The 26,537-nt window shown below is 50.3% G+C and overlaps 2 protein-coding genes and 1 non-coding gene across 5 annotated transcripts; 2 read left to right on the top strand and 1 right to left on the bottom strand.

The window, feature by feature from the left end:
* The first annotated feature begins 12,929 nt into the window (after nucleotides 1-12,929).
* ABHD11 (abhydrolase domain containing 11) lies at nucleotides 12,930-15,376 on the top strand. Of its 3 annotated transcripts, none has more exons than XM_060078382.1 (6): nucleotides 12,930-13,096; nucleotides 13,250-13,385; nucleotides 14,066-14,239; nucleotides 14,408-14,578; nucleotides 14,682-14,863; nucleotides 15,170-15,376. In XM_060078382.1, the coding sequence occupies exons 1-6, from the start codon at nucleotides 12,981-12,983 to the stop codon at nucleotides 15,216-15,218; spliced, it is 828 nt and encodes a 275-aa protein (XP_059934365.1). In that variant the 5' UTR covers nucleotides 12,930-12,980; the 3' UTR covers nucleotides 15,219-15,376. The 3 variants fall into 3 exon arrangements, with proteins under 3 accessions (XP_059934365.1, XP_059934362.1, XP_059934363.1); XM_060078379.1 differs by having other exon boundaries at nucleotides 15,132-15,376; XM_060078380.1 differs by having other exon boundaries at nucleotides 15,086-15,376.
* On the bottom strand, nucleotides 15,312-23,695 carry LOC132476940 (BICD family-like cargo adapter 1). The gene is made up of 6 exons (XM_060079201.1): nucleotides 23,662-23,695; nucleotides 21,244-21,311; nucleotides 16,401-16,496; nucleotides 15,987-16,081; nucleotides 15,627-15,747; nucleotides 15,312-15,542 (listed from the first exon to the last, which is right to left on the bottom strand). The coding sequence occupies exons 1-6, from the start codon at nucleotides 23,693-23,695 to the stop codon at nucleotides 15,396-15,398; spliced, it is 561 nt and encodes a 186-aa protein (XP_059935184.1). The 3' UTR covers nucleotides 15,312-15,395.
* Nucleotides 23,696-23,813: 118 nt separating this feature from the next.
* Nucleotides 23,814-23,885, top strand: TRNAE-UUC (transfer RNA glutamic acid (anticodon UUC)). Its single transcript has one exon. It is a non-coding gene; the product is annotated as a tRNA-Glu (tRNA).
* The last annotated feature ends 2,652 nt before the right edge of the window (nucleotides 23,886-26,537 follow it).

Here is a 26,537-nt window from a genome sequence, read left to right as displayed (position 1 = left end):
TTCTTAGAAATAAAACCTAACCAAGGAGGTGAAAGACTTGTACACTGAAAAGTACAAAACATTACTGAAAGAAATTAAAGAAAACACAAATAGATGGAAAGACACCCCATGTTTATGGACTGAAAGACTTAAAATTGCTCAGACATCCATACCACCCAAAGTGATCTACAGATTCAATGCAACCCCTGTCAAAATCCCAATGGCGGGCCTCCCTGGTGGCGCAGTGGTTGGGAGTCCGCCTGCCGATGCAGGGGATGCGGGTTCGTGCCCCGGTCTGGGAGGATCCCATGTGCCGCGGAGCGGCTGGGCCCGTGAGCCATGGCCGCTGGGCCTGCGCGTCCGGAGCCTGTGCTCCGCAACGGGAGAGGCCACAACAGTGAGAGGCCCACATAACGCAAAAAGGAAAAAAAAAAAAAAAAAAAATCCCAATGGCACTTTTGTTTTTGTGTTGCAGAAATAGAAAAATTCATTCTGAAATTCATATGGAATCTCAAGGGAACTGAATAGCCAAAAAGAAGAACAAAGTTGGAGAATCTACACATCTGGATTTCAAAATATTACAAAACTATAGTAATCAAATCAGTGTGGTACTAGCATAAAGACAGACATATAGACCAATGAAATGGAATAGAGAACCCAGAAATACACTCTCACAAAAATGGTCAAATGAGTTTCAACAAGGATGCCAAGAACACTCAATGAGGAAAGAACAGTTTTTTCAACTGGATATCCACATGCCAAAGAACAAAGTTGGACTCTTGCCTGACAGCTTATACAAAAACTAAAACTGGATCAAAGACCTAAACATAAGAGGTGAAACAACAAAACTTTTAGAAGAATGTGGGGAAAAAGCTTCACAACATTGGGCTTGGCAACAATTTCTTGGATATGACATCAAAGGCACAAGCAACAAAAGAAAAGAACAGACAAATTGGACTTGATGAAAATTTAAAATTTTGTGCATCAAAAGATATTATGGACAGAATGAAAAGGCAATCCACAGGATGGTTTTGGAATATATTTGCAAATCATGTATCTGATATATGATTAATATCCAGGATATATAGAGAATTCCTAAAACTCAAAAAGAAAAAAAAAAAACAGAAAATAACAACTGTTGGCAAGGATATAGAGAAATTGGAACTTTTGGTGGGAATGTAAAATGGTACCGATGCTGTGGAAAACAGTATGGGGGTAAAAAACTTTAACTACCATATGATCCAACAATGCCACTTTTGGGTATATACCCAAAAGAGTTGAAAGCAGGGTCTCAAAGAGATATTTGCACACCCATGTTCATAGTACTATTCACAATAGCCAAGGGGTGGAATGCAAATGTCCATCTATGGATAAAGGGATAAGTAAAATGTGGTCTATACATACAATGAAATATTCTTCAGCCTTAAAAAGGAAGAAAATTCTGACATATGCCATAATATGGATGAGCCTTAAAGATAAATACTAATTGAAATAATCCAGCCACAAAAAGACAGATACTATATGATTCTACTTATATGAGGTACATAGAGGAGTCGAATTCATAAAGACAGAAAGCAGGGCTTCCCTGGTGGCGCAGTGGTTGAGAGTCCGCCTGCCGATGCAGGGGACACGGGTTCGTGCCCTGGTCAGGGAAGATCCCACATGCCACGGAGCGGCTGGGCCCGTGAGCCATGGCTGCTGAACCTGCGCGTCCGGAGCCTGTGCTCCACAACAGGAGAGGCCACAACAGTGAGAGGCCCGCGTACCGCAAAAAAAAAAAAAAAGACAGAAAGCAGAATGATAGCTACCAAGGCAGGGAGAGGAGGAAAAAGGGAGTTGTCCTTTAATGGGTATAGTTTCAGATTTACAAGATGAAAAACTTCTGGGGACTTCCCTGGCATCCCAATGGTTAAGACTCTGGGCTTCCACAGCAGGGGGTACCGGTTCGATCTCTGGTCGGGGAACTAAGATCTCAAATAAAGAAAAAGAAAAAGTTCTGAATATACGTTTCACAACAACATGAATTTATTTAAAATTACTGAACTATACTCCATAGTTAAGGTGGTAAATTTTATGTTATGTGTTTTTTGCCACAATAAAAAAATTTACATAGAAGGGAAAAATGATCAAATGTCAAAGATAAGCAAGAAACAGGGAGAAAATGTTTGCATCATATGTAAGAGAAAAATGGTTAAAACACCTACTATAAAGAGTTCCTGCAAATCAACAAGAGAAAGTATAGCAGTCCAAAAGAATAATCGGCAAAGGAGAAGAAGCAATTATAAAAATAACTATTTATGCTAATAAACATATGAAAAGATGTATAACTTTCCTTTTAAGTGGTATTTCTCTAAATTCTCTAAGTGAAACAAATTTTCCCCCCTTTTAGATTGGCAAACTTTAAAGATTAATTGTATCACTGGGGGCCTGGCAGAAAGCAGACAGCATGCTGGATTTTATTCTATCTATTTATTTATTTATTTTTTGGCCACGTGGCCAGCGGAACTTCCCCATCTAGGGATTGAACCTGTGCCCCCTGCATTGGAAGGGCAGAGTCTTAACCACTGGACCACCAGGGAAGTCCAGCATGCTTGATTTTAAAGAGACTTTATTGGAGGGACTATGTACAGAGAGGTATGGGTAGAGCTAGGGAATTCAGTAAAGGATATTGAGGTACCAAGAAACTAACAATTTAAAAAAAAAAGGAAAGAGGGCTTCCCTGGTGGCGCAGTGGTTAGGAATCCGTTTGCCAATGCAGGGGACACGGGTTCGAACCCTGGTCCGGGAAGATCCCACATGCCGCAGAGCAACTAAGCCTGTGCGCCACAACTACTGAGCCTGCACTCTAGAGCCCACAAGCCACAACTGCTAAGCCCACGTGCCACAGCTACTGAAGCACACGCGCCTAGAGCCCATGCTCCGCAACAAGAGAAGCCACTGCAATGAGAAGCCGCGCACCACAACGAAGAGTAGACCCCGCTCGCCGCAACTAGAGAAAGCCCGCGCACAGCAACGAAGATCCAATGTAGCCAAAAACAAACAAACAAACAAACAAACAAATAAATAAAAAGAGTTGCATCCCCAGCAGCATTAAAAAAAAAAAAAGAAAGAAACTAACAATAGTGAATAGTGGGGAGCCATTACCCCCCCCAAGCCTAAAGAAGCAATGGGAGGAAACCGAGTTACAGGGTTGAAAGAGCCATGGGAAACAGGGTTGCTGGACAGTAGCCACAGCTATAGAAGGACACACCCTCTGCTGGAACCACAGCAAACCTGGGAGCAGCAGGAGAAACAAATAGTCCAGCATCTCTCTCTTCTCGCCCTCAGAAGCCAGAAGACAAGTCTAATACAGCCTGCAAAGGTGAGCCTCCCAGAGGCGCAGTCAAGAGCGGAGAAAGGATCTGCGACACTAATCAGCACTTTTATGATATCCCATATGAAAGAAAATACTAGTTAACAATTTCTAAGTGTACGTGTTGACTGAATAGTGGTATTATCATCATCATCCCCATTTTATAGATAGGAGAACTGAGGCACAAAGAAGTTATACTAGTTGTCCAAAGTTCACACAGACATTACACAGAGACGCTGGGCTTTGAACTCAGGCATCTGGTCTTCTAGAGCCCAAGTTGTTAAGGACTGCACTCCTCCGCCTCTTGTTTTCCTTTTCCCTTGTTGGTGAAGTATATATTGATACAATAACCAATTTTTTGGAGGGCAATTTGACCACTTCTACAAAAAATAAGGTCCCTTATAAGTATAAAAAAATAGTCTGAGATCCAGTAACTCCACTTCTAGGTAACATCATTCAGAAATATTCAGTGTGCAAAGATATGGGATATTCATTTTATGCCTCTATAGATAACTAGAGCAGACCCCCACCCCCAGCTCCAGTGATAACTCCTGATTAGACTAAACCAATCATGGTGGTTGGTCTCTTTCCCTCCATGGTGATTGGCTCAGACTGGGTATGTGACACTTTTACAGCCAGTGAGACAGGAGGGAAGGTCTGTTGCCAGGCCGCAGGACTAGGCTTCCACTTGCCTAGGAAAGAAAGCACCCCATCTTCCCCTGGACGTCCTGTCAGGTGGTGACATCTGGAATTTTATGCCAGCTTGAACCTCCAAAGAGAATGAGCCCGAGGACTGCGACCAATGATGAGGACATCGATCTGGAGAGGAGGAACCTGGAGCCCTGGAAACATTTTCTATCCAGTAACTGTCTTCTCTTCGGGGCCCTGAATTTCCTCTAGATCTCTTGGTTGTAGGAGATGCGGCTTTTCTTATTGGTTAAGCCAGTTTGATTTGGGGTTTCCAGCCAAAGGGGTCCTAACCAGTACAACTTGGCTGCCGTAAAAGAAGAATCAAGTACAACATCTCTTGTGGAGTACACGTACAGAAAAACAAAAATAAAAATAGCAAATAAATAAGTGAAATCTGAATCTAATCAATCTTCTAGATCAGAAGATCAATTTACAGCACATGCAAAGGAGAGAGGAACACATATACCCAGAATACAGTCAGCAAAATCCAGATGTGGAGAACTCTATAGGACAAATGGGTCCTTCAACAACAAAAAAAAACTCAAGGAAAAAAATGAGAGGTAGGGACATATGGATCAAAAAAGAAGAAACACAAGACATATCAACCAATCACAGCTGTGGATCTTAATTGTTTCCTGATGCAACCTGTTAAAATTTATGGCATTTGTGAGACAATTAGAAAAGTGAACATTGAGTGTATAATTGATAATATTAAGGAATATTAAGTGGTCCAGTGGTTAAGACTCTGTGCTTCCACTGCAGGGGATGCAGGTTCGATCCCTGGTCAGGGAAGTTCCACATGCCAGTGGTATGGAGGGGAAGAAAGAAGAAAAGTATGTAAATGATATGCTGGTTTATGTTTAAAAAACAAATAGGTCCTTAGCTTTTAGAGAAACATACTGAAATATTTACAGATGAAATAGTATGATGTCTGAGGTTTATTTCAAAATAATGCAGAGATGGGAGAGGAGATACATAGGGTAGAGATGAAACAAAATTGGCCTTGAGTTGGTAATTGTTGAAGCTGGGTGATGGGTGATGGTGATTCTATCTCCCTTCATATATGTTTTAAATTTTTCATAATAAAAAGTATTTTTTTTTAAAGGTAGATCCAGGGAATTCCCTGGCGGTCCAGTGGTTAGAACTCTGTGCTTTCACTGTCTTGCTGGGTTCAGTCCCTGGTCAGGAAAGTAAAATCCGGCAAGCTGCACAGCACAGCCAAAAAATAAAAGAAAATGAAATTAACATTTTAAATTTAAATTATAAAGAAAGGTAGATCCAATATACTAAATTAAATAATAAAAATAAATTAAATTTTTTTTAATTTTAAAAATAAAAACTAAAAAAGGTAGATAGAAAAAAATCTCCCTCAGAAATACCTTATTTCTCTTGCATTAGCAAATACCACCCACTCTCTACTATATCCTTCACATCAACATATAAACATGTTTATCTCCCATCTTAAAAAAAGAAAGTTCCTTGACTTCACATCTCCAAAGAGATGCCAGCCCATTTCTCTGTTCACCTCAAGAGCTATCTCACCCTTGATTTTGCTTCCTCCCTGCCCACATGCCAATCAGCCCCTCCTGTCTGCTCCTGCCCCCACCCATTCACCACTCCAGGCTGCTCCTGGCAAGGTCCCTGGGGCCTCCAGGTTGCCATGGCCAACAGTCACTTTTCCATCCAGAGTTTACTCACGCTCTCAGCAACTGTTGACAGAGGTGACTGCTCTCTCTCCTCCTCAGAACTCTCACTTGTCCTGCTCTTTGAGACACCACCCTCTCCTGGCCTTCCTCCTCCTTCTGTGCACTTCCTCCATCTCCCTTCCTGCCATCCTCCAAAGGTCCTCTGTCTTAGGCCCTCTTCTCTTCCTCCAATGCACTTTTATCCCCTGTGAGTGTCTCCTCCATTTCCATGGCTTTAACATCCTCCAGCTCCCAGGCCTCTCCTCCGAGCTCCCCACTCATGCATCCACCTGCCTCCTTGAATGCCACGAAGACAGTAGAGGACACTGGTTAACAGCATGGCCCCTGGAGCCCAACCACTTGGGATTGGATCCCGGCCCTGCAGCTTCCAAGCAGTGTGATCGTGGGCAATTAATTAACCTCTCTGTTGCTCAATTCTCTCAAGTTATTAAAGGAGGGATTAAATAATACATGTACCCTCTCACAGTCATTATGAGGAGTAAATGAGTTAATGGATATACACTTAGAACAGTGCTTGGCATGTTAAACTCAATAAATGTTAACTATTATGCTACCTCATGGGCATCTCAAACTTAACATGCCTCAAGTGGAACTCTAGATTCTCCCTTACCACTTGTACCCTATAGAGGGGGATATCCATCTAATTCTTCATCCAGGGAATTCCCTGGTGGTCCAGTGGTTAGGACTCTGTGCTTTCACTGCTGAGGGTGCAGGTTCGATCCCTGGTCGGGGAACTAAGATCCCACAAGCCACGCCCTGCAGCCAAAAATAAAAACTAAAACTAAAAATAATTGTTCATCCAATCCTATTAATTCTAACTCAAAATATATCTCAAGTCTATCTACCTCTCTCTATCTCCACGACCACCTCACAGTCAAAGGTTACCATCGTCTCAACTAGATATTACAATAGCTTCCTAGCTGATTTTCCTTCCTCTCCTCCACTTCCCCTCTAATCTGTCTCTCCAGCCTTCTCCTGCATAGCCAAATAGTCTTTGTAAAATGGAAATCATGTCTCTCCCCGCTTAAACCCTTACTGGCTCTCATTTCTCTTTAATAAAGACCAAATCCCTTACCAGGCCCCTACATGGACCCACCCCAGCCCATCTCTTTTTTTTTTTTTTTTTTGCTGTACGCAAGCCTCTCACTGTTGTGGTCTCTCCCGCTGCGGAGCACAGGCTCCGGACGCGCAGGCTCAGCGGCCATGGCTCACGGATCCAGCCGCTCCGCGTCATGTGGGATCTTCCCGGACCGGGGCACGAACCCGTGTCCCCTGCATCGGCAGGCAGACTCTCAACCACTGTGCCACCAGGGAAGCCCTAGCCCATCTCTTATATGCCTTTTTCCCCTTGCTTTCTCTGCTCCAGCTTCCTCTGCCTTCCTCTCTGTTCTTCTAACAAGGGGAAAGTCTTGTGTACTTCAGGGCCTTTGCACATACTATTCCCTCTGCCTAAAACACTTTTCCCCCTGGTGTTTATATGACTGCCTCCTTCTTATCCTCCAAATTTCACCTTACCTGAGACCTTTTCTTACCACCCTACTTAATATCTCCCACTCCAATTATTGAACACAGCACCCTGCCCACTTGAAAGTAGAAATGCTGGGGGCGGTTTTGGTTTTGGCTTTTTGTGTTCCTTGAGGAAGAGGGCCATGTAACTGCCATATCCCTGACTCTAAAATTCATATTTAGCATCCGCGGGTGCCCAGTAAATATTTGCCAAATGAATTATTGGATTGTTGATTTATAAAGAAAGTCCGTGTATATGGCATTGTGGCAATTATGAAAGTCAGTTCATAAACTGAGCCATGAAATAACATTATTTCCTTGATGCTCCATTCTGCTGAGGCAGTGGCTGGGCCACAATTCCAGGACATTCAGCAGGGCCAAATTTGCTGGGGGTGTGGTGGATGGGGGAGATGAGGGAGGAGGCTGGGGGGAGGGTGAAGTTGGACAGTATCCAGCCCTCAGGCAACAGTGATCACTGCTGAGGCATCACCATCTTGTCTCCATGGTCCCTTTGGTCCTGTGGTTTGTACTGTGTCTGCTTTGGGCTCAGAGCTGGGAACAATTTTGCAAGCTGCCTATGATCCTGCCTGCCTAGTAAGCCCATGAGCCATTCCTTTCTGGGGACCCTGCCAAGAAGTAAGTGGCAGACCCCTCCCATTCTTGGCCCAAAGACTTATGTCTACTGATGCTTCCTCTTCCCCTCTGGGCTTCAGCTTTTGAAACACAAAAACCAGATTTTCTACTCTTTGGTCTGCCACATGCATCCCCAGGAGCATTGAACACAGAACCCAGAGCACAGAAAAATAGGAAAATGTAAAAAGGAACAAACTAGATTAACATAGAAATATATTAGATGTTTGGAAAAGATCAAGCTGCCTACTATGTAGGGAAAATACTAGAAGGGCCAGAATGGACAGGTCCAGTGAGAAGGTGGTAATGGAGGGGCGAGATGGGGCCGTGGAGATGGACAGAAGTGGATGGATATCAGAGCTGTTTGAGAGATAAAAATCAACAGAACTAGGTGAGGGATTGGATGGGGGTGGAGGAGGTAAGGAAGGAGGCATCAGAAATGACTCCTGATTCTGCCTTGAGAAATGGGATGGCTTTGTCATTGAACATGGTGTGCCAACTTCTGGAACACCCTCCTCCACTGTAACCCCTTCACCTGGCCGATTCCTACTTATCCTTCAGATCTCCATTCAAGCATCACTTCTGCAGGGCCAGTAGGATTCCTCGGTTTTATGCTCTCACTTTCCTTTGCATATTTACCGGGTGTGTGATCACACATCCATTCGTTATCTTCCCCAGCAGACCGTCAGGTCTGTGAATTGATCTGGGCTCACCCCTGCATCCCCTGTGCCTGGAACATAGTGCTCAGTAAATGAAGGCTCCAAAATGCAGGCAGAGGGGGCTGGTGTGCAACCTGCAGGCTGCTGTTTCTCAAAAGGAGTGAAGGCTGCTGGGTTTCAAAATACACAGAATCCCTCCACCCAAAAAGAGGAGGTGTCCTCACCCCACCTACTTTAAGAATGTGTGCCTGTGATGAGGCTGTGACTGGGGGTACAGTGACTGTGCACGTGAGTCTGGAGGTAGGAAAAATGTTGACAACAGTTAGCAGGGCCGGGACTTCCCTGGTGGTGCAGTGGTTAAGAATCTGCCTGCCAACGCAGGGGACAGGAGTTCGAGCCCTGGTCTGGGAAGATGCCACATGCCACGGAGCAACTAAGCCCGTGAGCCACAACGACTGAGCCCGCGTGTCACAGCTACTGAAGCCCGTGCACCTAGAGCCCGTGCTCTGCAACAAGAGAAGCCACTGCAATGAGAAGCCCACGCATGGCACCGAAGAGTATACCCTGCTCACCGCAACTAGAGAAAGCCTGAGCACAGCAACGAAGACCCAATGCAGCCAAAAATAAACAAATAAATAATTTTTTTTTTTTGCGATACGCGGGCCTCTCACTGTTGTGGCCTCTCCTGTTGCGGAGCGCAGGCTCAGCGGCCATGGCTCACGGATCCAGCCGCTCCACGGCATGTGGGATCTTCCCGGGCCGGGGCACGAGCCCGCGTCCCCCGCATCGGCAGGCGGACTCTCAACCACTACGCCACCAGGGAAGCCCACGAATAAATAAATTTAAAAAACAAATAGTTAGCAGGGCCTGTAGCAGGTTCTGTAGCAGAGGAGCAAGTGGGTGAAAGCAGGAGATGGAGGATCTGTGGGTCTGGTGGGGAGCTTGGAGGGGAGGAGGTACACGTAAGGCCTGGAGGCGGCAGAAAGGGTCCCCAGAGGTGTTCTGGACACCAGGGCTAGAGGATGATCACGCGCAGTCTCTGTCTTCTACACGGGGTCCCCAGGAGCCTCCCCAACCTGCTCGGAAGAAAATAAATACTCCACACCATCCACTGTCGTGTGGCTCATTAGTCTGTTGTCTTGTTCACTGGCTGTCTCTAGAAAGGTGCCTGTGTCTAGAAAGGCATGAGGCCCCAAGAGTATCTGTTGATTGTTGAATGAAAGAGGCAGGAGCAAATGTTCTCAAAGTGTTCCCTGAGTCGGGGGGAGGCACAGGGGATTACCACCACTCCCACGCAGGACAGGCTGCTGTGCTGATTAAACAAGATAATGCATACGAAAGTCTTGGCAGTTTAATAAACTCAGGTTCAAAATCTGGGAAGAGAGAAGTTGGGTTGGGGGTGGGGTGCTATGGGAGTATTCTGGATGGGAGTCACTTGAGGGGGGCCACGGGGACAGCCCCAAGGGAAATCTCGAGGGGTCTTCCAGGAGCCCCGGTGACACCCGCCTGACCGACACCCCTGCCCCACCTGGCGGCGGGCAGGAATTTGCCCTCGTGACCTCCCCAGGCGCCCTCCTGTCACCATGGTGACCAATCGCGGAAACAAGCAGCCTGATTGTCCCTGCTCAGCGGGGCAGGTGAAACCCTGGCCACGTGACCGATACTGAGCCAGGTGCGGTTAAGGGACACCCGCCACCTCCCTGTCTTAACCCATTCAACGCCGCCGCCACCAGGGTGCAGTGTTCCTGCGGCCGCAGGCCACACCCCCTTGGCTCTCAGTCCCCAGCCAGAAGGGCGGTGACGAAATACTCGGAGCGCTGCACTAGGAGTCACACAGCTGGGAAAGGACTTCGGGTTGCGCCACACGGGGGCTGCATGAGTGGAGTTGGGTGACTTCACCTCCCAAGTCTCCATTTTCTCAGCAGTAAAATAAGGATGCTAACACCTTCCCAGGTTGGACGGCTGGAAACAGAGATGCGGAAGTGGAAAGTCGATCACCGAGGTGGAGCGTCCTCATTCTGTGCCCCATTTCTCCCCCTACATCAACCTCAGCATATCAGGGGCTTGACACCCCCCCAAGTAGGAGACCCTCACCAACCACCAGCGAGGCCACTGGCCTGTTCCTGACAAGATGGGAGGGGTGGACGGCCCTAAGGTTGACCCCTGCCCAACACCCCATCACCAGAGTCCTTCCAAGGTAGCAACAACCCCTCTCCTGGCCCCACTGCTTCTTCTGGAGTGTTCAAGTGAAAACCTCAAGCCGTGGTTTTTCTGCTTGCCAGCCAGCCAGGTCCTGACCGGCCACGTGACACAGCTGGGGCCCTGGACTCAGAAACGTCTCAAGACTGCTTCTGCCCCTAGACCCAGGACTCTGGCTGGGGGCAGATGGTCAAGGGTTGTGGGCCAGGCTCAGGTTACCCAGTTAGACAGCAGGCTGGGGTGGGGATGGGGGCCCACCTGAAACCACCTTTGAAATGCTACTCTTCTGAATCACCACCATGACATCAACCCCCTTCCCCTTTATCCACCAGTTCTAGAAAAACTCCCTACCTGATCTCCTCCAAGGACCCCTCCCAGGACTTGGACCAACCCCTCTCCAGGGCTCAGATGTTCTCATCATGCCCCTATTGACTATACTGGCAACAAATGATCACACCACCTGGTGTGTTTAGAGTCCCCAGTGACCTCAAAGCCCTCCTCAGATTAGAACAAAACACCTGCCCATCACCAGGCTGGCTCAAGATGGGGGCCACTTCATTAGGCAAGGCATATATGAGGCCATGGAGTTAGGATGCATCCTACTGTACTGATTCCATCAGGCTTGTCCTAAGGAGGTGGGGGAGAAGCCAGTGGAACCCTGGCTAGCCCAGGTGCCATGTCCTGGAGGGGGCACTGACCCAGCTACCAGCTGAACCTACACCTAAGCCTCAGCTAGTGCTTGAATCTCTCCATAATCATTCAGTAAAATTACTATTGCACTTTGCGCCAGATGAACAAAACATGGCCCAGGTCCTTCAGGAGCCCCCAGCCTATGGTGGACACATAGGAGTCCAGACTCTGACAAATGTTTTGAGAACATGTGGTGAAAGAGATTAGTTTCAACTGGGAAAAGCTGGGAAGGCTTAAGGAAGAGGTGGCAGTTATCCTGGACCTTAAAAGACATTGAGGACTTGGGCAACTGGCTATCTGGAAAGTGGACACAGCATCCCAGTGGGAAGTGGTGTGGGAAAGGACCTGAAGGGAGGTGTGCAGTATAGTCCTTGGGGGTGCCTGGCACTGCGCAACTTGTGGGATCTTAGTTCCCCGACCAGGGATTGAACTCGGGCCCTCAGCAGTGAGAGCACGGAGTCCTAACCACTGGACCACCAGGAAATTACCCCTGACCGTTTCTGAGCAGAAGAATGCTGTAGAAAGAGCAGCTACTCTTGCAACTGCTGAAGGCTGGACTGCTGTGGAAGCCAGCTGAGACCTGAGACAATGTCGCCACTGCCACCGCTACCCCAGACTGGTCAGAGAAAATGGCAGCCAGTCAGTGCTCCAAAAGGAGGCGACTTCCCTGCACGATGTGCTGAGGGGGGTGGGAAATAAAGGTCTTATTTATTTCTCTGCTGGTAAATGGCGGGCGGGGGTGAGCAGATCTGAACCATTTCAGCTCAGTGCAGCAAATGCCCCCTTTAGTACAAACACCTGACCTCCCACCTTGACTCGCAGACCAGAGGTCACGTTATACCGCTTGTAAAAGTTATTTGCCTCAGTTTCCTCATCAGTAAAGGGCGGGAGCGGGGGTCGAAGGGCGGGTTGGAAATGACCTCTAGAGTCTCTCCTAGCTCTTTCTAGAGTAGACTTCAGGAATGGTAAGAGGTGCTCCATCCAGCCTGCCCGGGCCCGCAGCTGTAGAGCACGGCGCCTCCAGGCTGGCACCTCGACGACGGGAGCCACTCATGGCGCCTCTCGCCTGCGACCGCCAGCGGCACAGAAAATACAGCATCCGGAGCAAGCCAGGTGCGGGGTCCGCAGCGGGCCCAGGCAGCGCCTCCTCGGCTTGCCAAGGATCTGCCCCGCGGCCAGAGTTCAAGCCCCAAATCCAGTACGTCACGAGCTGCGGGAACGTGACTCCCAAAACTCAGGCTCCGATTCCCCGCAAGAACTCTGCGCAAGGAGGGGCCGGGCGGAGCTTAGCAGGGCGGGGCCAGGGTATTGGTTGGCTCCGCCCAGGGCGTGGCCAGGTGCGGTGCTCTCGCCTGTGGGCTTGGTGCCCACAGAGCTACGTAGTGACGCAAGGGGCGGAGCCTCGGGGGACAGTTTTCCGGGATTACGTAAGGAAACGTGAGGGAAGGAGGGGCGCTCCGCGATAGGGGGCGGGGAGAAGGCGGGGCTCCAGTCGGAATTGGGCGGGGCTCTGAGCGAGGCGGAGCCGGGGGACGCCACGAGGTGCGCGCCGGGAAGGAGATCCAGGAGATGCTCCGCTGGGCCCGCGCCTGGAGGCTCCCCCATAGGGGCCTCGGCCCCTCCAGTCCCAGCTTCTCCAGAGTGCCTGTCGCACCCAGCAGCAGCCAAGGCGGCACTGAGCCGAGGTCAGTCAAGGGTGTCAGGTGCAAGTTCGTCCTTCGCCCCTCCCCCTCCAGTCCAACCCAGATGGCTCCACTTCCTCCGCTTGGGCCCGCCCTCTCCCAGGCCGCTTCTCCAGCCGGCTCAGACCCTTCCCCTACCCTTGCTCCTCCCGCCAGGCCGGTGCCGCTTTCCTACAGACTTCTGGACGGGGAGGCAACCCGCCCGCCCCTCGTCTTTCTGCATGGGCTCTTCGGCTGCAAAACCAACTTCAACTCCATCGCCAAGGCCCTGGCCCAGCAGACAGGCCGGAGGGTGAGCTTCCGGGGGAGGTGGGGACCCGAGGGAGGTGGGGCCTGGGTGGGCGGGGCCCTAGAGGAGGCCGAGGTGTGGCCAGCTTCTCTGTCCTCAACGCTGGGAGTGGCAGGTCCTTCTCGACAGAAATGAAAGAAGAGATTGACCTTCTAAGGCTGGAGGCCCCAGGGCAGACCCAGGCCCTAGATGAACCCCATTCATTCCCTCGTGCTTTCACCCATCCTGTCCTTCATTCGTGTTACAGGTCTGCGTGCTGCACCCTAACCTAGGCTCTGCTGTCAGATGCCTAAGCACCAATACTCTACCCCCTAAGGGGGCCAGACCCTGCTTGTTCACCAGGGATGATACGGGGCTTTCCACCTCGTACAGCAGCCCGTCCTGCTGTGCTCCAGCTGTTGCCAGTTCTTGGTGTCTGCTTTCTCTGGAGTTGCCACCCAGCTAGGCCATACCTCCAGAGACGTGGTCACACTCCTTGGGCCTTCTGGCACAGTGGCTCCAGGTTCGTCATCTGGGCCTCCAAGTTCTGAGAACTGGGCCTTCTCACCTTTCGGGCCCTTCGTCCCCTTCTGGATCTCCCCACCACCCCAGGCTCTCCACCTCCCTCGGACTGCAGATCTGCCAGGCTTTTGGCTATGCCCTGAATGTGGAGGCCAGAGCTGCCCTCCTCGTCCACTCCCCAGGTGCTGACAGTGGATGCTCGGAACCATGGTGACAGCCCCCACAGCCCAGACATGAGCTACGAGGCCATGAGCCAGGATCTGCAGGACCTCCTGCCCCAGCTGGGCCTAGTGCCCTGCGTCCTCATTGGCCACAGCATGGGAGGCAGGACAGCCATGCTGCTGGCACTTCAGAGGGTGAGCCGTCTCTATCCAGGGCTTCTTCCCATCCACTGTAGACCCTGAGTGCCCAGTAGGCAACCTGGAACTCCACTGAGCCTTGGATGGCCAAGTTCAGGATCCAGGAACTAGGCCTGAGACCTGCTATGCCTGCCCTAAGGTCCCCAGTCTGATTCTCTCCCACAGCCAGAGCTGGTGGAGCGCTTGATTGCCGTGGACATCAGCCCAGTAGAGAGCCCGTCCAGCTTGAACTTTCCAAACTACGTGGCAGCCATGAGGGCCATAGACATCCCGGATGTGGCGTCCCTCTCTAGTGCCCGAAAACTGATGGATGAGAAGCTCAGCTGTGTTATCCAGGTAATGCACCCAAGCCCCTGTATGGTGTTGTGGGCAAAGGAAGAGTGGCGGCCCCGGGCCTCACAAGGAGTCCCTCCCACCCGCAACTGCTGGACCCCCACAGAGCATAAGCATGCGGCAGTTCCTGCTCACCAACCTGGTGGAGGTGGACGGGCGCTTCACGTGGAGGGTTAACTTGGATGCCTTGGCCCAGCACTTGGACAAGATCTTGAACTTCCCAGCACGACCAGAAACCTACTCTGGGCCAGCCCTCTTCCTCCTGGGTGGAAACTCTCAATTCGTGCTGTAAGCCAGGCTGGGTGGTGGGAGGGGCATACCTGACTTACCCAGCCCCCAGCCTGGGGAGGGCTGGGGTGTGGGCAGGGGGCGCCTGAAAACCCAGAAACACCACTGGGCAGCTGGACTCACGTGGCTCTCCATCCCTCCCTGCTTGGCCTCCACTTCTCTCCTTCCCTCTCCATCTTCCTACTTTCACCCCTTCTTGGTGGCCTTCTCTCCGGCGGACAGTCCCAGCCACCACCCTGAGATTAGACGGCTCTTCCCTCGGGCCCAGATGCAGACCGTGCCTAACGCTAGCCACTGGGTCCACAGCGACTGCCCGCAGGACTTCATGGCTGCCGTCCGAGACTTCCTGGCCTAAGAAAGGCCAGAAGGGGACACGAAACCCCAGGCTTCAAGGCCCTGCGGGCTGCTCCTTGTTTCTGCACAGAAGGACTCAGGTGGGCACTGAGAGGGCACGAGGATGCGTGGGGGGTGCGTCAGACCTTAAACTTTAATGAATAAAGTTACTCCTCCCAAGGTCTTGGGCTGAGCTCTCTCACCGCCAACGTCCCCACCAACTCAGGGAGAATCTGACCCAGGGGGTCCTGGCAGTGCCAGGGTCCATGGGGGCTCCCAGGGCGCCCCTGGACTCTCTCTGCAGCTGACTCTCGACCTGCTGCCTCACCAGCCGCTGCATGTCGTCCTGGAGGCAGGAGAGCAGGTTCAGGGGCCAGGCTTGTGCCTGTCTGGCCCTGCCCCCTGGGCCCGGCCGGCAGGTCCACCCTACCTCCCAGGCCTCCACCTCCTGCCTCAGTCTCAGCTTCTCCTCCAGAACTTCCAGCAGCTGGGCCTCCACAGCTCGCAACTTGGCTTTGAATATGTCCAGCTCAGCCTCCACTGCCCGCTTCCTGAGGGGGCAGAGAGAGCAGTCTGGGCACCAGGCCCTGTAGATCCGGTTCTGGGCCCTGGGGGTGGACAAGTATGGCCACAGCCCCCTCCTTGTGACAGAGTGGATATTTGTGTGTGTGACAAAGTGTGGCTTTTCTTCCAGGAATGCCTGACGTCCCCCCTTCCCCTCCTGGCAGGACGGAGCCTGAGGGTGAGCCAGCCACCACCCTCCCGTCCCCCACAAGCAGCTTCCTCTCACTTGGCAATGGCTTCATCCCGCTCCCGGAGGACCTGGTCCAGCGAGGGCTCTGTCTGGGTATCCCCCAGTGCTCCAGCCACTTGGGATTCTGGGCTCTGTGGTAGGGTGACAGAGGAGAGAGTAGTGGTTTGCGGCTTGCCTGGACAAGGTGCCCCACTTGGCCCTTCCGCCCTGGCCTTGGCCCTGATGCTGATGTCAGGAGGGGAAGGGTCTGAGACGTTCTGTACCTGCCCCCCAGTGCCCCGGTCTCATGGGCAGGGACTGCATCATGCTGAGGGGTTAGTAGGTGTGGCCCCTTCCTACCTAAAGGAAAGCAGAAGGGGCAGGGTTTTGTTCCCCCTCCCCCCAAAGGAGGAAAGGAATTCTCACCTGATCCCCAGGAAAGAGACAAGGTGGGTTCAGAAGGACACTTACCCCTCGAGGGCCCCAGACTGAGAGGGTGGCCGGGTGACTGGGACTCTTGTCAGCAGGGTGGGGCAGGCGGAGGACGTGGCCCTTTGCCCTCCCTTCCTGTTAAGGCACTCCCTGTCAGGCCCCGCCCCGGGTAGGCTGACCTTGTCCCTGCCTCCACTCCTGGATCCTGGAACCCTCCAGCCAGATCCAGAGTTTCCTCACCCATTCCTTGCCCAGGTATGCATGCCCCTCCCCTCAAGGGGGCGCTCTACTCACGTCAGGAGATAAAGGAGTGACAGCCGGATGACGCCAACGCTGAGAGACAGGTGCCCCAGTCCCCCATGCTGAAGAGTTGGCATATTGGAAGCTTGAGTGGCATCACCACACATACAACCATAACCTTAGCTCAGCAGAAAACGGAAGGGCAAAAGTTCAACCGTTCCTGGCACATGGCTCCTAACATCTTGAACGGTCCGTCCCCCGCTAGCAATATCCTCCAGTATTCCCACAATAGTGCTCATTATTCCTCCAGTATTCCCAACATTCTGATCCTGGAGTGTGGGTGGAGGTGCTGTGCTCTGAGTGGGGGGGTGGGTAGGGGAAGTCTCAGAATCTCAGTATCCCACACCCCCCTCGATGTGACCATTGAGAGCACAAGTGACCTCAAACGTGTAAGAGGGCCTCCCCATTGAGAGGCCTTTGCAGCAAGGTTCCATCTTGGGGATTAGACCCTCAACCCCACTCTAAATAGTACATACTTCCTCCAAGACCCCCCAGGAAGCTCCCTGCAGACATGACTCCTGGTTGTCTGGGTCCCCCTCAGCCAGGTGCACCTCTAACAGCCAGACTCCAGTTTCTTTGGTTGAACCCAGGTGAAGAGGTGGAATTGAGCTATACCCCCAAAAACCCCTTTTGTGGAGGAGATTCATTCAGTGTGTTTCTGGAGGCTGCTGTATGTCATGATCCAGACAGGACCTCTGCTCTCGGATCTCTGGGGCTAGCAGGGATGAAGCACAGATATAATCAGAAAAGGGTGTCAGGGAGTCAGGAAGAGTGGAAGCACAAAGGCCCCTCACATCCAGTCACAGGGGTTCCACAGGAGCTTGTCCAATAATGAATCCCACAGGCCAGCAGGAGTCAGCCAGAAAGGTCTAACACTCGTGCCAGGCATTTCTTTTATCTTAACTTTTTACTTTGAAACAATTTCAAACTGCTCTTCAATGTCAAAAAATATATATACATATATATATATATATATATATATATATATCCTTTTAGGGTTAAAAAACTAATATGGTATCAAACATTGCACCCAGTTGTCACATCTCTCTGGTCTCCCTCAATCTAGAACAATTTGCAGCCTGCCTTTTAATTTTGACCTTAACATGTTTGAAGATTACAGGGAACTTGTTTTGTAGACTGTCCTTCAATTTGGGTTTGTCCATTTCTTTCTCACAATTAGACCACTGTTACATATTTTGGGCAGAAATATCACAAAAACGATGCTGTGCTTTTTTTTTTTTGGCCACGCCGCACAGCTTGCGGGATCTTAGTTCCCCGACCAGGGATTGAACCCAGGCCACGGCAGTAAAAGCACTGAGTCCTAATCACTGGACCGCCAGGGAACTCCTGATGCTGTGTTCTTGTATTCAGTATCATTTAGAACCATGACTGGTGTTGGTAATGTTGATCACTTGATCATAATTAGTAGGTATTGGGGAAGGGAGGTACTTTAAGACTATGAAACATCCTTTTCTTCATCCCACTTTCACTCATAGGTTTCAGCATCCATTGATGTTTCTTGCCTGAATTAATTATTAATACAATGGTTTGCAAATGGTGATTTTCCAATTTTATCATTTCTTCTACATTTATTAGTTGGCCTATTATAAAAAACTTTTTCTTCACCCCATTTATTTATTCATTTACTTATTTATCAGATGAACTTGTGATTACCTATTTTATTCAATAGGTTATAATCCATTCCTGTCATTTATTTTGATGCTTAAATTGTCCCATGATTGGTCAACGGGTGCCCCTTGCTGACCTCTTGTCATTTTGATGCGTCGCATCATTCTTTGGACACGTCCATTCTTTCTGGCTCAATAAGATAATTCCAGGGGCTTCCCTGGTGGCGCGGTGATTGAGAGTCTGCCTGCCAATGGAGGGGACACGGGTTCGTGCCCCGGTCCGGGAAGATCCCACATGCCGCGGAGTGGCTGGGCCCGTGAGCCATGGCCGCTGAGCTTGCGCGTCCGGAGCCTGTGCTCCGCAACGGGAGAGGCCACAATAGTGAGAGGCCCGCATACCGCAAAAAAAAAAAAAAAAAAAGATAATTCCAGGTTCATCTTGTTTTTCCCTGCCCCAGCCCTGGAATTAACCATTTCAGCAAGAATACCTGTTTCTTTTTGGTGGAGAATAATATTGAGAAACCAAGATCTGGGTGTTAGTTGTGCTCAATGCAATTAGGGTAACCTCTACTGCCAGGCCCACTCAGTAGACACATGTTTATATATACACATAAACATACACATTTGTACCTATGTTTATTCCTTTATCTGTGTGATGGTTAATTTTATATGTCAACCTTACTGAGCTGCTGGATGCCTAGATACCTGGTTAAATATTACCTCTGGGTGTGTCTGTGAGGGTGTTTTCAGAAGAGGTTAGCATTTGACTTGGTGGCCTGGGTAAAGCAGGTGGCCCTCCCCGATGTGGGCGGGCATCATCCAATTCACTGAGGGCCTGAATAGAACAAAAAGGCTGAGCAGGGCTGAATTCTCTCTTCCGGATTGTTGAGCTGGAATTGGTCGTCTTCTGCCCTTGAACTGGTACTTGCACCATTACAGCTCCCTGGTTCTCAGGCCTTCTGTCTGAGTCTGGAACTCCACCACCCTGCTTTCCAAGTCTCCAGCTTGCAGACAGCAGATTGTGAGACTTCTCAGCCTCCATAATTGCATGAGTCAATCCCTCATAATAAGTCTCTTTCTCTATATTTATCCTATTGGTTCTGGTTCTCCGAAAACCCGAACTAATACAATTTCCATATATTGAAAAATAGTTTCCATTCAGACCTTAAATTCCAGTGGCACAGGGTTCATCCTAGCTTTCCCCCTTTCCAGATTTTTACTTCCTTTTCCCCAATTGTCTTCAATATATTTTATAATTTGTTCAGTCTCCCTGTAGGTAGCTAATCCTCTGAGACAACAGGCTGCCCCCGACTTAGATGCCCTCCTTACATGGGGGTGGGTCCGGCAGGGCTGCCTTCCCATCCCACTCCAGTGCCATCTGCATGCATGGTCCTGGCTGCCACTGGGCTATCAAACATTTCTAAGACTTTTATATTCGTTCATTCTACAGATATTTATTGAGCACCTACTATGCTTCAGGCATGTTTCCAAGTGACGGACATAAAACAGGAAGACAAAGTTTCTTGACCACCGGAGCTCACATTCTAGGGAAGGGAGATAGACAATAAACAATAAACAAATGAGTATACCAGATGATAAGAAGTGCTGTGAAGAAAAAGAAAGCAGGGCAAGAGAATGATAAAAGACTAGGAGAGTGCTATTTTATATAATTCTGTACTACCCTAGGGAGATCACAAATATTAACCTACCACTGAGATGAAAAATGACCATTCTCATGACTTGGAATAATTTTTCCAGCAACAGCATCATTCATGGATTCAAAAAGCTCTGGGTTCCCCTGATGGTTCAGTGATTAAGATTCCACACTTCCACTACAGGGGGCACGGGTTCAATCCCTGGTCAGGGAAGTTCCGCATGCCATGCAGTGCAGCCAAAAAAAAAAAAAAAAAAAAAAAAAAGTTCTGTATTTCCAAGCACAAGTGAAGATGACACATTCAAGAAAACTGTATTAGAGAACTCAAAGGAGATGCTAGGGATGACACATGATATGACAATGAGAAGCAGAAATGCAAGTGAAGGGTTTGAATAAACTTTCACAAACCATGAGCGTGGAAAAGAATTGTTTCGAAATAAAGTTATTTGTAAATATATGTGATTTAAAGTATTTCCATTTTAAATGTTTTCACTAAATATCATTACTAGGGAGCCGCTTATTTCATTTGCATCCCTAAATGTTTTAATTAGACTATTGGGCCAAATTTCTTTTTTGAAAATCTTCTCATTGGGAAAAGGAGGGCAATGTATTCAGGCATATAGTCAATTCCATCACAAATACCTTAAATATCACACACTGAGCACTGAGGCTCATTCCCCAGCTGCCTACTGCCCGTATCTCCCTCCTCTGCTGTGCCCCCAGGATGGCTGAGCCCAGGCATCAAGACTGAGCTAGAAGATGGTGGGCTGGGGTTGGGGAGTCTGGAAGAGGGAAGGAGAGCTGCCTGCTGGGCAGGGCTGGACTTTGTGGTCAAAACAGCTTGGATTTGCAGGGCTAGGTGGCTTACAAACCATGTCACCCAAACTTCAGTACCTGGTTTGTGTTTACCTCTCTGAGCCTCATCGTCCTCATCTGTGAAATGGAACTAAAGGAGGGCCTTCCTGATAGGGTCACAGTAAGAGTGACCCTTACACAATGGCCAGCACTTTGTACAATAATGGGCCAGGGCCAGACTTCCCAGGGGAGGAGAAAGAGGGAGTAAATCTGCCAGAAAGCAGCAGAAAAGCCACAACAGGAGAACATCAACACACACACACACACACACACAGATGGACACGCACTCTCCCCAGCCTCGGAGCCTGGGTTGGCTGGCCCTTCCTGCTCTGAGCCCCTCACAACTCTGCCCCGGGGACAGAATTCCTGAATTCTACACAAGCTGCCTCCCCTTCCGCCTCCAGACCCCGAAAGCCCATATACTTCCACATCATTGTCTTGTCACTGTCAGGGTGTCTCTCACACCAGCCCGAGAGCTTCTGGAGGACAGGTAGTGACTGTCATCATCCCAACCTGGGCACACAGGTGCTCAGCCGTGAGGGCGTGGGCAAGGCAACACCGGCCTTGCCCAGCAGGTGGCAGCAGTTCCCAATATTAGGGATCCCCACTCCCACCCTCCCAGCTGTTGGGATGGAAACCCCAAACCGTGCTGGGGCGAGGGAGCTCCCAGACGCCCAGCCTTTCCTTCAGTGCTCCTTTATAAGAACACGCCTCATTCAAGCATCCAAGTGTTTATAACTCAGTCTGCAAACACACTTTCTGTGCCAGCCCTGGGGAATCAACAAGAACATGACCCCGTTCCTTCGCTTTATGTGTCCCCATCTAATGAGGGGACAGACACTTAACACACACTATATGCACACAGGACAATAGTGCTATAGTCGGGATAAATACAGGTCTTGGTGGGACCACGCAGAAGGAGTCCAAAGCTCATTTTTGGGTGGTCAGAGACAAATTCTTGGAGGAGGTGATGTCTAGGAGGGAAGGACTAGAAGTCATTGGCCAGCTGCATGCGGAGGAGGAGAAAAGAGGGAGGAGAGGGCCCCAGGCATGTGCAAAGGCCTGAGAGGAGGGTGCAGGTCAGGCATTACAGAGGCTGCTCACAGGGTGGGAGGGAAGGCAGCCTCCAAGAAGCGAGGCAGGGCCAGACCACAAAGGACCTGGAAAGCTATGTTGTGGCACCAGCATTTCCCCCGCTCCTCAAGGAGAAAAGGAAACCTGAACAAGTAGAGGGGTGCAGAATGCCAATGTTGGGGCACAGTGATGCCCCTTTAATGAGAGTGGGGAGAGGGCTCTACAGAACATTGGTCTGGACTGAATCTCCATCAATTAACCACATTAAAGAATGCGAGTGATGTGTATTGTGGGGACTGCCTGGTTCCCACAGGGACTAAGCCCTGCTCTCTCACTGTCCATGTCCTTGTTCACAGCTTTGCCCTAGAATGCCCTTCCCCCATTCTCCACCTGGCCACCTCCTACTCATCCTTTAAACCCCAAGTCAAATGCCCCACCTCTGTGAAGTGGTCCCTGATCCCAGGGAGGTGGCTGCTCGGGTACTCATGGCACCTTGTGCAGCAGCTTCTACTTTAGCTCCTGCCATGGTTCTGGCTCCTCCGTCTCTGGCCATCCCTCACCTGTCAGTTTCATCTTCAGACCTTCACCTTCTTCCATAGACACAGACACACACACACAGACACACACATTTGCACATACTTCCCTAGACTGTGGCCCACAACTTCCATTTCCACCCCAAGCCAGACTCCTCCTGCCTTCCAAGTCTCCAGCCTGTGTGCCACACGAATGCCTCATTGACCGTCTGCCTGTCTCCTCTGGATGTCAGGGCAGAAACCTTAAATACTACACATCCTGGTCGAAACCCTCCCCCAGGTGCCAGTTCTGTGCTTATCTGCACATGGTCAGTCACAGGGCCTGTGGCTTCTAGTTCATAATATCTGTCACTGTTTTGTCTTGTTTTGTTTTAAATAAATTTATTTATTTATTTGTTTGTTTTCTTTTTTTGGCTGCACTGGGTCTTCGTTGCTGCCCGTGGGCTTTCTTTTTAGTTGCAACGAGTGGGGGCTACTCTTTGTTGCAGTGCACAGGCCTCTCATTGCAGTGGCTTCTCTTGTTGCGGAGCACGGGCTCTAGGCATGCAGGCTTCAGTAGTTGTGGCACGTGGGCTCAGTAGTTGTGGCTCAAGGGCTCTAGAGCACAGTCTCAGTAGTTGTGGTACACGGGCTTAGCTGCTCCATGGCATGTGGGATCTTCCCAGACCAGGGCTCGAACCCACGTCCTCTGCATTGGAAGGCGGATTCTTAACCACTGCCACCAGGGAAGCCTCTGTCACTGTTTTAACGTTTTACGACAAACATATTCTTTTCATAATTGAAATAAAGTGTAGTTGTATTAAATAAATCTCTCTCTCTCTCTCTCTCTTTTTTTTTTTCTTGGACACATGGCTTGCGGGGTCTGAGTTCCCTGACCAGGGATCGAACCCGTGCCCCCTGCAGTGGAAGCAAGGAGTCCTAACTATAGCTACTGGACTGCCAGGGAATTCCCTTAAATAAATCTCTTGAATGCCTTTGACCCTTCTCTCCAGCCGATGGGTCCTGCTCTTGTTCACACAGTCCCAGTCTCTCTCCTGGACAACGCAGCAGCCTTCCAGCTGGGCTCCATGCTGCTATAGATGAGCCTCTTCCCTTGCTTTAAGACCATCTATGCTGGCCTCTTCCAGCCTGGACCTCTCCCACAAATTCTAGATTCCTATGGGCAGTGGCCTACTTGCCCTCCCTGGTGGGATGTCTAATGGGCCACTCAAACTTAAGGGTCCAAACCCCGAATCCTATTACCACCTGCCACCCACCTGCCACCTGCTCCTTCTCTAGTTTTTCCTCCATCTTTGCAAATGGCAACACCATTTTTCCAGGTATTCAGGGCAAAAAACTTGACTCCAGGCATCCTTGATGCCTCTTTTTCTCTCAGTTGGCTCTACCTTTAAAATTTATCCAGGGGAGCTCCCTGGTGGTCCAGTGGTTAGGACTCAGCGCTTTCACTGCTGTGGCCCAGGTTCAATCCCTGGTTGGGGAACTAAGATCCCGCAAGCCACACGGCGCAGCCAAAAAATAAAATAAAATAAAATATATCCAGGATGTAACCACTTCTCATCACCACCATTGTATCACCTTTGGCCCAGCTGCCTGCGTGATCACAACTTCCTAAATACGTCCCTGCTTCCTCCCGTGTTCCCTTCCGTCTGTTCTCCACTCAGCAATCAGAGCAATCCTGCTGAAGCCCAAGATGGATCAGGTCCCTTCTCTGTTCAAAACCCTCTGGGGGCTCCCATCACCCTCAGAATCAAAGCCAAGGGACACACAGTCAATTCCAAAGCCCCTCCCTCGACTCCTCTGACTTCACCTCCTTGGAGCTCTTCTTCACCCACCACACTCCAGGTATCCTCACCTCCTTGCTGTCTCTCCGATATGCTAGGCACACTCCCTGCTCCTGGTCATTGCACTTGATGTTTCTTCTGCCCAGAATGCTCCTCCCCCAGAGACCTACATGTCTCACTCCCTCACCTTTATTTATTTATTTATTTATTTATTTAGAAAATCTTTTTTTTTTAATTTTTTAAAAATTTATTTTATTTTTGGCTGCGTTGGGCCTTCATTGCTGTGCGCGGGCTTTCTCTAGTTGCGGCGAGTGGCGGTTACTCTTTGTTGCCATGTGCGGGCTTCTCATTGCTGTGGCTTCTCTTGTTGCGGAGCATGGGCTCTATGCGCGCGGGCTTCAGTAGTTGTGGCATGCGGGCTCTAAAGCGAAGGCTCAGTAGTTGTGGCGCACGGGCTTAGTTGCTCCATGGCATGTGGGATCTTCCCGGACCGGGGCTCGAACCCATGTCCCCTGCATTGGCAGGTGGATTCTTAACCACTGCACCACCAGGGAAGCCCCCCTCACCTCTTTTAGATATTTACTCAAGTGACACCTTCTCAGCAAGGCCCTCCTTGACCACCTGATTTAAAACTGGAATCCTGCCTCAAACCCGGCACCCTACTCCTTCTGTCTTGCTTTATCTTCTTCATAATATATTATCACCATTATGTATATTATTTGCTTGTTTATCATCTCTCTCCTCTACTAGAACCCCATGAGGGCAAGGACTTTGTCTGGTTTTCTGCCATGTCCCCTCTAGAATAGTCAGCTCATAGTAGATGCTTTTTGATTAAGGGAATGAAAGTCGGACCCTTGATTGCCTCCCCCCTTGTCTGCACAATGAAGTTTAACGTTCAACGCCTCCCTCACTGGACTCATCTCCCACCCACGCTCATCCCCATACCTGAGCACCACAGCAGGCTCCTGAGGTTCTCCAGTTGCTCTCCACCCTCACCCCAGCGTCTGGGCACACTCCTTCTGTCTTGAATGCCTGCACCACTGCCTGCTGCAATGCCACTCCTTCAATATCCAGCTTGAACGTCACTGGCTCTGGGAAGCCACCCTGAATCCTTCACGTACTGAAACCATGTCTGTCTCTCCCACCACTCTAGGAGCACCTTAAGTGCAGAACAGTGTCCCCAGAACATGCATTCCCAGGTAATGTTTGATGAATGAATAAATGAATGAGAGTAAGACCTGTATCAGAAAGGCAGTTTAAGTTGAAGGGCACACATTCATTCTCTATTCATTTTTCATGCTACCATTTAATATTCATCTCAATAAGTGATGCTGGGCATGACACCAAGATTCTCTGAGGGCAGCAGCTGTGTCTCCCCTTCCTGCCCTCTCCCCACAGGGCCAGACACTGGGCTCTGGGGCTGCACCCATGACTCACCCCACTGAGTCACCCTGCACAGGGGAGAGTACTCTGAACCAGGAATCAGCAGCTTCCCTGCCACCTGTTCCCTGTAACCCTGGGCAAGTCCCTCTAGCAGGTGAGTCCTGGTCTCGCATCGGTCATATGGGGCGCCACCAACACTTGCTCTGTGGGACACTCAAGGTTGAGGTCTGGATAAGTGGAAGGGGTGTGGCTGCCTCTCATGCTAGGCTACATCTGAGCTAGTCTTGGACCAGACTTTCCAGGGAAGGAGGGATGGCTGGAACAGTGTCTCCAGCCTGTCTGCCAGCCAGCTAACCTGTGCCCACAGTCTGGGAGAAGTGCCGGGCCTGTACACACTGGTCAGCAGGGGGCTGGCCCAGCCCCAGAGCAACACCTTGGCAGCCCTGGGGAAGGGAAGGGGGAGTGCTTGGCTTGAGGTCAGAGCATCTGGGCCAGGGCACAGAGGGGGCAGCTGTGTGTGTGTGTGTGTGTGTGTGGCTGCCGCTCAACAAGATGCTGGCAGGGACCAGAAAAGAAGCATCTGCTACTGACTAGCCCCCACCCACCACCCCTCCACAGTATTGAGAAGACCTTCCCATTAGTCCAGAGGAGCTCGGCCCCTGCTTAGCTACTCCCAGCTTCTAGCTAGGAAGTAGGATCTCAGGCCCGGGGCTGGGATGCAGGGCTGGGAATACAGGGAAAGGGGAAGGAGATGGGGCTATAACTTAGATCACCTTACCCCAAAATAGAGGGGTGCCTGCATCTTGCTGGGAGTGGAAACTAAAGGAAAAGTGGTGGTCACTCAGCATCGGACTGTGAACTGAGGAATTCTGGGGAAAGAAGGGGCCAGAGCCTGAGTCTGGATGAGACGCTGGGAGAAGGCAGGAAGGGTAGGGGCTCAAAGGCTGGAACTCTAGAGGGTTTTGGCT

Source organism: Mesoplodon densirostris, chromosome 16, assembly GCF_025265405.1.
Source record: "Mesoplodon densirostris isolate mMesDen1 chromosome 16, mMesDen1 primary haplotype, whole genome shotgun sequence".
Lineage (NCBI taxonomy): Eukaryota > Metazoa > Chordata > Mammalia > Artiodactyla > Ziphiidae > Mesoplodon > Mesoplodon densirostris.
This window is presented reverse-complemented; position numbering and strand designations above follow the sequence as displayed.